Raw genomic sequence first — 12349 nt, forward strand, 5'->3', positions numbered from 1 at the left:
AGTGTGCAGGTGTGCAGTGGGCGAGTCACCAATCAGGAGCAGGCAGGCTGGGAAGGGTAGTTGGCTGGTTGATGACGAGCCAGCGTGGAGGGAGAGGAGTAGGGGGGTCTTGGATACGTTTTGCCTCCTGGTCAAAACGTTTTGTGCTACTGGGAGACGTATCTTGAAGGAAGGTAGCATCTTATTCTTGAATAAATTACGTAACTTCATGTAGAGAAGAGCAGGCTCAATCACTCCTGAGAGAGATTATCGTCACAATATATATATATATATATATATATATATATATATATATATATATATATATATATATATATATATATATATGTATATATATATATATGTATATATATATATATATATATATATATATATATATATATATATATATATATAGAAGGTTTCCTTCTGAAGATGTATTTAATATACGAAAGTACTTAAGGAAATTTCCTGTTTCATTTTCCTCCGTGGTCTGACATTGTCATATATATATATATATATATATATATATATATATATATATATATATATATATATATATATATATATATATATATATATATATCATATATATATATATATATATATATATATATATATATATATATATATATATATATCATATATATATATATATATATATATATATATATATATATATATATATATATATATATATATATATATATATATATATATTTATATATATGTATGTATAACTGAAAACTCCAAACCCCAAAAGTGACTCGAGCCCATACTGCCAGGAGCACTATGCGGTGTACAGGAGACCTTAACCACTCAACCATCGTCTACGTACAAAAGATGATGGTAGCTGAGGTTATTTGCTAATCATCTGTTCGCACTTTGATGGTAATCTTGGGCATCGTTATTTTATCATATTACCTCATTTTTTGGGGCCACATGATCAACACAAATACGAACAAGCCTGAATGGTCCCCAGACATATATGCAACTGAAAACTACAAACCTCAAAAGTGACTCGAACCCATATTGCCAGAAGCATTATGTAACTGGTGTACAGGAGAACTTAACAATTCGATCATCACGACCGTACAAAAGATGATGGTAGCCTAGGCTATTTGCCCTCATCCCGATGGCTCTTTGATGGTAATCTTGGGCATTGTTATTTTATCAAATCTCATTTTTGGGGACCGCGTGAGCAACACAAATGCGAACAAGCCTGAATGATCCCCAGGCATATATGCACCTGAAAACTTCAAACTCCAGAAGTGACTCGAACCCATACTGCCAGGGGCACTCTGCAACTGGTGTATAACTGGTTTACAACTGGTGTACAACTTGTGTATATGATTTGTAATTATAATTTTATTGGAGGTGTTGTAGTTTTTGTTCTTGGTTCAGGATTGTACCATCGATCCAGGTGTCTTCTTATTGTAGTGTTTATTTGTGTTTCTATATCCATTGTACACTAACACCTGGATTATTCTTTCAAACTCCCTACTCACGTTGCTCCAGTCAGTGGAGTGGGTAAGAGCTCGACGAATATAAGTGTTGAGAACACTGGTTTTGAATCTTTTGGGGCACTCACTCCTACCATTTAGGCATAATCCTATGTTTGTTGGCTTAGTATATACACAGGTTCTTAGAGAGGCTCCTGGTTTTGTTATTAGTAAATCCAGGAAAGACAGACTGTTAATTAATTTCACTCTTTCACTCATTTCACTCATGGGTAAAATGGAGTACTGACTCGCTTTCTAGAGAGTCAGTAGGTCACTCTCATGTCACTACTGAGTTGGGCAGGTCACTCTCACATCACTACTGAGTTGGGCAGGTCACTCTCACATCACTACTGAGGCAGGCAGGTCACTCTCACTTCACTACTGAGTTGGGCAGGTCACTCTCACATTACGACTGAGGCGGGCAGGTCACTCTCACTTCACTACTGAGGCGGGCAGGTGAATCTCACATCACTACTGAGGCAGGCAGGTCACTTTCACATCACTACTGAGGCGGGCATCATCCTAGGTCGCTCGCCATGGTGTAACTGAGTCCTGTACACAATGGCGGCCTACGCTGGCTTTTTTCCCAAGTAGCATTTGTTAATGGTTGGATGCGGCTCGTCGATGACTGCCCCTATCCCACGCGAAGCGTTTAAATTATAGCGCTAGACACGAAAACAGCTATTAATATATTGCACGGTTCCGGTTTTGTTACTCAAATAATAATATAATAATAATAATAATAATAATAATAATAATAATAATTTTATTTAGGTAAGGTACATACATAAAGAGATTTTACAAAGTTTGTTGGCTTTATAGCAACCCGTTCTCGCAAATTTAATAAGTCAATATTGACTTATTAAATATGTGCATAGGTGACATACTTAACATAATAGATACCCTTAAAAAGATTCATAGAAAACACCGACCTTACCTAACCTTGTTAGTATCTTAAGATAAGCATCTTATTGCTTCGTAATTACAATTATTACCTAACCTATAATAGGTATAGGTTAAGTAATAATTGTAATTACGAAGCAATAAGATGCTTATCTTAAGATACTAACAAGGTTAGGTAAGGTCGGTGTTTTCTATGAATCTTTTTAAGGGTATCTATTATGTTTAGTATATCACCTATGCACGTAGTTAATAAGTCAATATTGACTTTACGAATTTGCGAGAACGGGTTGCTTTATAGATAGAGCTAGTACATACAATGCCTAAAGCCACTATTACGCAAAGCGTTTCGGGCAGATCATCTATATATGTTTTGCACGGTCTAAGGGTTAATGATGGCGGCTGTCTGTACCAAGTCTCTTACTCAATGCGGTGGTGCATGTGCCCTAGCGCCGAATGTTGGAACTCAGGAAATTATCGTAATATTTTATCCAACGTTCTGAAAGGAAGAAGATATGGTTGACGTTAAATTATGTCATAATAATGTGCCTTCTACGACAGCCAATTGTTTCTCGCTGCGCAAACAATTTAAATTAAATGATGTTAATTAAAATGGGCGAGAATATATAGAGTGAAAATTCAGTTCATCGCTTTGTTCACTGTGACAGCTGATCGTAACTGTATAAAATATTTCCAATAAACAGTTATATAAAATGCCAAATAAAAAAAATCTATTACTAATCGATGTTTCTTGATAAATAATGCAAGGTTAGATTGGATTTAATTCAATATGTAAACATGCGGAAATTATTCTCCCTGGCTGCGTAGCTGACGCAATAAGCACCATGGATGCTGGTAAAAATTTGGAATAGCTATATCGCAGAATAATTAGAATTAATGTTGTTACACTATTTGTTAGTAGTGTTAGTAAATTATTATTCCTAGTGCAAGAAATACCTCTAATAGCACTAGGGGTAAATATTTGGGTGTTGGAAATTTCCAACATAACTTCGGGGCGAGAAATTAGTACTAACGGACCTGTTACTCTCCCCTGAAGTTATATTCATTACTTGTTAGTAAGTTAGTACGTTAGTAAGTACATGACGGATGTCCCCTATCAATGAAACAGATATGAAACTAAGTAATTAGTCTGTCATCATGGAAACATCAATTAAATGTTGAAATTATGAATTATAAGGTCATCTAAGATCAAATGACTGTCATCTGCATTTATGCAGAATGAAGATACTGTTTAAGATACTGTTAAAAGGCTGGCTGGTCACTCTTACACAACTACTGAGGCGGGAAGGTCACTGTCACACCACTACTGTGGCAGGCAGGTCACTCTCACATCACTGCTGAGGCAGGCAGGTCACTCCCACATAACGTCTACCATGTTGACGTCAACAGCTGCGGCAGGTGTCGTGGTGCGTGACGGTGGTGGTGGTGAGCGACGACCTCGCCTTCCTCGCCGCCTTCGCCCAGTGGTCCCTCAAGGGACGCCTGCTGGTGTGGTCGACTAGGCTTCTCGCCGTCACCCGCCTCCCTCTCCGGCACCTGCAGGTCCTCCACGGGACCTACTCCAAGACTAACTCCATGTTGCTTATTGTGGAAGATATTCCCCTAATTACCAGGTATCGAAAGAACTTTGCGATAAGTCTTAATAAGCATTTGAATGTAACGGTTTAAAGCTAATTTTGTTTTATATGTAACACTCTGATTGAAGCAAGCATATGAAAAGACTATTGGGTAGTATGGACATGATGCATGAGAAATATGATTGACAGGTGCAGAATCTACATGTACCTGCCCTATACCTCTCCAGGGGACCCGCCAGTTCTACTCGCCTCCTGGACACCCGAGCTTGGTCTCACTCTCACCACCAACATTTCCATCTTTCCTGACAAATACACCAAGTGAATTCTCAGCCCTATCTTGTATCTAGGACTTACTTCTTATGTGAAGTAACCTTCAATGTTGCAGTTAGATTATGAGCTACTGAGATTACCTGTCAATAACTTTTATTATAAGTAATGAAATCCCAACAACGTGATATATATGTATGAAAATGTTTGGAGCAGGTCAGTTCTGAAATGAAAACAGCACAGTGGGCCACCTCAGACTCTAAGGGTAAGGTGTGCATTTGCGGTGGTCTTGGGGGTTGTGCTGATTCTTATACTCTGCTCCAAAGACTTTCTCATAGCTAAATTACATTATTGTGATTTCCATTATTAGTATCAAAGGTCATTTTAGAGATATTTTCTTTTTGATATAAGTGAGGAATACTGGAATTCGTAGTATTCTCAGCTAGGAAAAATACAAACCAGGCATTAAAAAATAAGCAGTTGACCCTGCAACATTGTGCAATAACGCTAAGGTCCTCATCTTTCTCAGGTTCAGGCAACAGCCGACGTTGCTAGCAGCGACTGGACCGCTATATTACAAGCAAGAGAAGAAGGCCCGCAGTGAGGGGCGCCGTATAAACGATATGTTGGACTACTTGGCTCAAGGAATGAACTTTTCGTAGGTTCAAGATCATTTAGGTATTCATGACCTTGACAACACAAGGGAAGGGAACTATCAGGAAAAAGCTCCAAGTCATTATGACTATATAGCACTTGAAAAGGGTCAGGATAAGGATTTGGGACGAGGCAGGAGGAAGAAATGGTACTAACCACTTGGACGGTCGGGGATTAAACGCCGACCTACCTTTACCTTGCCTTGAGGTGCTTCCGGGGCTTAGTGTCCCCGCGGCCCGGTCGTCGACCAGGCCTCCTGGTTGCTGGACTGATCAACCAGGCTGTTAGACGCGGCTGCTCGCAGCCTGACGTATGAGTCACAGCCTGGTTGATCAGGTATCCTTTGGAGGTGCTTATCCGGTTCTCTCTTGAACACTGTGAGGGGTCGGCCAGTTATGCCCCTTATGTGTAGTGGAAGCGAGTTGAACAGTCTCGGGCCTCTGATGTTGATAGAGTTCTCTCTCAGAGTACCTGTTGCACCTCCGCTTTTCAACGGGAGTATTCTGCACATCCTGCTATGTCTTCTGGTCTCATGTGATGTTATTTCCGTGTGCAGGTTTGGGACCAGCCCCTCAATTATTTTCCACGTGTAAATTATTATGTATCTCACCCGTCTGCGCTCAAGGGAGTACAGATTTAGGCTCTTTAGTCGGTCCCAGTAATTTAGATGTTTTACTGAGTGGATTCTAGCAGTAAAGGATCTCTGCACGCTCTCCAGGTCAGCAATTTCTCCAGCTTTGAAAGGGGCTGTCATTGTGCAGCAGTACTCCACTCGAGCGTTTTGAAAAGTATTATCATCGGTATAGCATCTCTAGTGTGAAAAGTTCTTGTTATCCAACCTGTCATTTTTCTTGCCGTTGTGACGGCTACTGTGACTGACCAGCATGAAACGAAACCGTCGCTTTACCTGGGGGTTGGAGGAGGCTAAAATAATTATTCCTCTGAAATTGCCAGATATAACATGAAACCTCAAGCATAATTAAACCTTTCCATTGTGTTGATTTTTTTGAGAAATTTACCATTTCATTGAAAAGTTAGATCTATGATATATATTTAAATATCTCACTCAACAAATTATATAAAATGTTAGCGTTAAGAAGTCATACACAGTTTCAAATGTAGATATGATAGAGCCCATTAGGCTCAGGAATCTGTACACCAGCTGAGTGACAGTTGAGAGGTGGGAACCAAAGAGTCAGAGCTCAACCCCTGCAAGTACAACTAGGTGAGTTCACAGGGCTGATGGCCTTGCAGCTGAATGGATGGAACTACTCAGCCGTGACCACTGAGAGTGATGTGACCTCTTGGGTCATAGTCCTAAGGGCCCGGGTTCGATCAGAGCAGAGGCAGAAACAAATGTGAAGAGATGTCCTGTTCACCTAGCAATAGATAAGTAGCTTGGAGTTAAACAGGTGCTACGGGCTGCTTGTCAGAGGGTACCAGAGGGCCAGGAATGAGTACCTCAAGGTGAAATGAGAGGCAGAAAATCAGTACAAAGATGACATTGTAATTAAGGCAAAGACTCAACCCAAATTGCTGCACAGCCACATCCGAAAGAAAATAGCAGTAACGGAACAGGTAATGAAACCTGTTCCTATAAGAATAGGCTAATGAAACCTGTTTATATGAATAGGGGGCAGAAAAGCTAGAGATATAGGTAGGAATAAAATGGAAGGTACTCTAATGGATAAAGAAGTACCTAAGCAACAGAATAAAATTATTCACTGTGAGGGGGGTGAGGTCTCAGAGTGACAAGACGTCACTAGTGGAGTCCCACAGGGGTTAAGTCCCTAGACCTATACCGTTTTTTATATCTTTAAGCTATCTATCAGAAGGAATAGACTCGTTCGTCAATACTTTCGCTGGTGATGCCAAAACTGAGAGGAGGATTAAGACCGAGAAAGATACTGAGAGGCGACACCATGACCTAAATAAACTGAAGGAATAGTTCAACAAATGGCTACTGAAGTTCAACTCGAATAAATGTAAAGTAATGAGGCTAGGTGCAGGGAACAAGAGGCCAGACACCAGATACCGAATGGGAGGCGACGTCCTCCACAAAACGAACAGTTGGAATGATCTAGGAGGTAGTAGTGTAAATGAGGACTAGAACCGTGTGCAACACCTGAGCAGGTGAAGCAATTAGGCCCTTCTGCTCAGGTGTTGCACACGGCTCTAGTCCTCAAGGATTAGGGGGAGTCCCCGGGGGTGCACGCGCATGTGGTCCTAAAGTGAGATGAGTGCTCCACCCGCATGGTACTAATCCTCAGGAAGAATAATGTGTAGGACTGGATCTGTGTGTGGGATATGGGTAGAGAGGATAAGGGGGGGATATGTCAGTAGGTGTGTGTTGCATTTGTGCAGGCGAGTAATATGAAAATATACGTGTAGAAAGAGCAGAGTTAAGAAGCATGTAATTATATATCTATATAAATAAAAATTTAAATGTTCGTTTGTTCAAAATTGCTAATCTCCTAAAGTTCTTCACTGATTGCTTTAAAATTTTCACACAACGTTCCGTTCGCAACCGAGCGGGTTTTTTTTATACATACTATATAGATGCCACGTCTGTGATGGGAAAAAAACATGTTTTTTTTTAAAACTCTGTTTTTCATGTGAAAGAAATATTCCAAACCTCTTTACCGATTGCTTAGAAATTTTGACACTATGTTGCATTCGAATAGGCACGTGTTTTTATATATCTTCTATATACGTGACTCATCTGTGACAGGAAAAAACATGCTTTTTTCGAAAAACAGTGAAATCTGTTGGACGAAAGAGCAACACACACTGAAATCTCTGAAAGATCTTCACCGATTGCTTTGAAATTTTTGACACAAGGTTCCATTCGAATATACGCATGTTTTTATATATACCTACTATATAGATGCCACACCTGTGACAGGTAAAAACATGCTTTTTTGGAAAAACAGCGCTATCTGTTGCACGTAGGAGCAACACACACTATACTAAATATGTTACGATTCTATTTCAATGTTTCTGATTGCATTGATAAATGGAATTTTCATAGATTTGGATTTATTTTCATCTCATTTTAATTTAATTTTATTGTGTGACATTGCATTGGAATTGAGCTTTGTTGTTTACCATGCCATTCATTTCGTGAGTATAAGTACAGATGCCACACCTGTGACAGGTAAATCATTCTTTTTTCAAGAAACAGCACCATCTGTTGCACATACGAGCAACACACACTTTACTAAATATGTAACAATTCCATTTCAATACTTCCGATTGCACTGAGAAATTGATTTTTCATAAATTTAAATTTATTTTCATTTTGATTTAATCATTTTGAATCACATGACAGAAGGCATGGCAGGATGTGCAGAATACCCCCCGGTCGAAGAGCAGAGGTGCCATAGGTACCTTGAGAGACGAATCTGTCAACATCAGAATCCTGAGAATATTCAACACGCTTGCGCTACACATAAGGGGCATAACTGCCCGACTGATCACAGTTTTCAAGAGAGAACTATCAACATCAGAGGCCCGAGCCAGTTCAACACGCTTCTGCTACACATAAGGAGTATAACTGGCTGACCCCCTCACAGTATTCACGAGAGAACTATCAACATCAGACGCCCAAGACTGTTCAACACGCTTCCACTACATAAGGGGCATAACTGGCTTACCCCTCACAGTGTTCAAGAGAGAACTCTCAACATCATTGGCCCAAGACTGTTCAACACGCTTCCACTACACATATGGGGCATAAATGGCCGACCCCCTCACAGTGATCATGAGAGAACAATCAACACCAGAGGCCCGTGACTGTTCAACACGTTTCTGCTACACATAAAGGGCATAACTGGCCGACCCCTCACAATGTTCAAGAGAGAACTCGATAAGCACCGCCAAACGATACCTGATCAACCTAGTTGTGATTCATACATCACGCTGCGAGCAGCCGCATCCAACAGCCTAGTTGACCAGTCCAGCAACGAGGAGGCCTGGTCGACGACCGGGGCACGGGGAAGCTAAGCCCCAGAAACACCTCAATGTAACCTCAAGGTAAAGTGATATTGCGTTAAAATTGAGCTGTGTTGTTTACCATACCGTTCATTTTGTATGTATATTTTATTGATTTATTTTTTAATTTTTTAATTTCGCTTTTTAACTGTTTTTCTTTTATTTCAGTGATGATAACATTAGATCATTTGATGTTCCCAATTTTCTGATGGGAACATCAGATCATTTGGGAATGCATCGAACGAGGGAGAAGGGAATGGTGGGGAGGAAGAGGGAGGGGAGGGGAGTTGGGGATGAGGGGATGGGAGATTTGGGGATGGTGAGGACGGGGGAGTTGGGGATGAGTGGACAGGGGAATAGAGAATGGTGGAAAGGACAAGGGGACAGGGGAGAGTGAGATGGTGGTGAGGACGAGGGGATGGGGGAAATGGTAAGGAGGATGGGGGGAGAGGGAAGTGGGAGATGGTGAGGAGGGCAAGGAGACGGTGGAGTGGAGAATGGTTAGGAGGACGAGGGGAAGCTGGAATGGGGGATGGTGAGAAAGACAAAGAGATGGGAGAGGGGAGGAATGGTGGGGAGGACGAGAGGTTGGGAGAGTGAGGAATGGTTTCGAGGACAAGGGGACAGGAAACTAGGGAACGGTTGGGAGGACGAGGGGACAGGGAAGGAGGAAATGGTGGGGAGGACTGGAAGACAGGGGAAGGTTGCTGTGACTCAGAGACGCACATGCGTTGCTGAGCACAGTATCGCGTGGCCGGCTAAAACTAGTATATAAATTAAAAAGGAAATGTTCGTTTGTGCATAACCGTTAATCTCCGAAAATTCTTCACCGATTGCTTTTAAATTTTCACACAGGGTTCCATTTGCATCGGAGCAAGTTTTTATATACATACTATATAGATATCACGTCTGTAACGGTAAAAAAAAAACATGCTTATTCTGAAAAACAGTGTTTTTCATGTGAGGGGAAATCTTCGAAACCTCTTTACCGATTGCTTTGAAATTTTGACACAACGTTGCATTCGAATAGGCGCGCCTTTTTATATATCTACTATATACATGCCTTACCTGTGACAGGAAAAAAAATATTCTTTGTTTGAAAAACAGCACCATCTGTTGGACGTAAGAGCAACACACGCTGTAATCTCCGAAAGTTCTTCACTGATTGATTTGTAATTTTGACACAACGTTGCATTCGAATAGGTGCGTCTTTTTATATACCTACTATAAAGATGCCACATCTGTGACATGTAAAATCATTCATTTTTTAAAAACATCGCAATCTGTTGCACATAAGACAAACACATGCTGCACTAAATATGTTACGATTACATTTCAATGTTTTCGATTTCATTGATAAACTGAATTTTCATAAATTTGGATTTATTTTAATTTTCATTTAAGTATTTTGTGGGTTGAGGAGTTCAATCTTCTTCAAAATGTGGATTTTGTGAATCATTGCCTTGGAATTGAGCTGTGTTGTTTACCATACCGTTTATTTCGTAAGTATAGTTTATTTTTTTTTTTTTCATTATTTTTTATTTATTTATTTGAACTGTTTTTCTTATATTTCAGTGATGGGAACATCTCGGGACAGATTCACGAAGCAGTTACACAGATACTTACCTACGTGTACTTCGTTCCTCAATTTTTGATGGCTTTGGTTAAATATATTAAACAGTTTACAAGCATCAAAACTTGCCAATCAACTGTTCCTATTGTTATAAATAGCCTCTTGGTGCTTCAGAGCTCATTAACTGTTTAATAATTGTAAACAAAGCTCCCAAAGATTGAGAAAAGATTTTCAGCTTCGTAAGTGTTTGCATAACTTCTTCGAGAATCTAGCCCCAGATCATTTTATGTTCCCAATTTTCTGATGGGAACATTAAATCATTTGATCATCAGACGAGGGAGTGGGATATGAGGGGGAAGAACGAGGGGATGGGAGTGTGGGATGGTGGGGAGGAAGAGGGAACAAGGGAAGGGGTAATGCTGGGGGAGGAAGAGAGGACAGGGGAATTGGGGGATGGTGGGGACGAGGGGCATGGAGAATCGTTGGGAGGACAAGGAGATTGGGGAGTGGTGGATAGTGGGGAGGACGATGGGATGGGAGGTGGGAATGGTAGAGAGGACGAGGGGACGTGGGAATAGGAGATAGTGGGGAGGACGAGGAGATGAGGGAGTGGGGAATGGTTAGGAGGACGAGGGGATAGTGTAAAAAGTGTAGACTTTTTGATGTGTAGTTTACACATCAAAAAGTCAACACCAGCAATCAACAGCCAATTAATGCACAACTATATTCTACCGACATCAAGACTCCGTACCAATATAGAAGCATCAAGAGGAGGTATGGGCCAATAGGCCCTTTGCAGTTACTTCCATTCTTCCCTCTCATTTATCCAGTGTATACCCATTGTACCGTGTTCTGTCTTGTGTTGGTCAAAAGTTTGTTCACCTCATCCAAAGCTGTTGCAACATATCACCTCACCCAAATGCGACTATATAAGACAAGATGTTCAGTGTTTGGTTTAGTAAAACTCTGTTTAGTGTTTTCGGGTTACAGTTGTGTGTGTGTAAACAAAAGTCTTTGAAAATGTAAAAAGTTATTAAAAAACGTGTTCAAGCATCGCGTCAGACTAGAAATAAAAATTAATTTTGTAGAATTAATTTTTCAATTACCATCGTCAATGAAAAGAAACATAAGAAATATTGAGAAAATTCGTGTTACAATTATTAATCTTACTTTTTCGGTCATATTTAACAACATTTAACAACATATGTTTACAAGAAAGACTGCTTCCAAAATATACTATATTATTATAAAAAAATACCAATATATATATATATGTTGTACCTAGTAGCCAGAATGCAGTTCTTGGCCTACTATGCAAGGCTCGATTTGCCTAATAAGCAAAGTTTTCCAGAATTTCAATATTTTTCTAATTTTTATCATATGAAATGATAAAGCTATTCATTTCATTATGTATGAGCTATTTTTTTTTAAATTTGAGTTAAAACTAACGTAGATATATGACCAAACCTAACCAACCCTACCTAACCTAACCTAACCTATCTTAACTTAACCAAATCTAACATAACAAAATCAATAATTTATGTTCTTAATATAATATAATAATAATATTTAAAATAAACCAATAGGAAACAATTTATTAAAAATTAAGAAAATCCATCGGCATATTAGGCAAATCGGGACATGCATAGTAGGCCGAGAAGTGCGTTCTGGCTACTAGGTACGACATATATATATATATATATATATATATATATATATATATATATATATATATATATATATATATATATATATATATATATATATATATATATATATATATATATATGTCGTACCTAGTAGCCAGAACGCACTTCTCGGCCTACTATATATCGGCTCGGCACGACATATATATATATATATATATATATATATATATATAT

At 39.5% G+C, this 12349-nt stretch overlaps 1 protein-coding gene across 1 annotated transcript in view; it reads left to right on the plus strand.

The window, feature by feature from the left end:
* The window catches only part of LOC123755110 (glutamate receptor U1-like), a 121397-nt gene that overhangs the window by 41035 nt on the left and 68013 nt on the right, over positions 1–12349 (plus strand). Inside the window, exons 5-7 of the mRNA XM_069332705.1 lie at positions 3786–4015; positions 4169–4297; positions 4776–4904. Of these exons, the coding sequence (XP_069188806.1) occupies positions 3786–4015; positions 4169–4297; positions 4776–4904 (488 nt within the window). The remainder of the gene's footprint in view (positions 1–3785; positions 4016–4168; positions 4298–4775; positions 4905–12349) is intronic.

The sequence above is a fragment of the Procambarus clarkii genome, chromosome 28 (genome assembly GCF_040958095.1).
Source record: "Procambarus clarkii isolate CNS0578487 chromosome 28, FALCON_Pclarkii_2.0, whole genome shotgun sequence".
Lineage (NCBI taxonomy): Eukaryota > Metazoa > Arthropoda > Malacostraca > Decapoda > Cambaridae > Procambarus > Procambarus clarkii.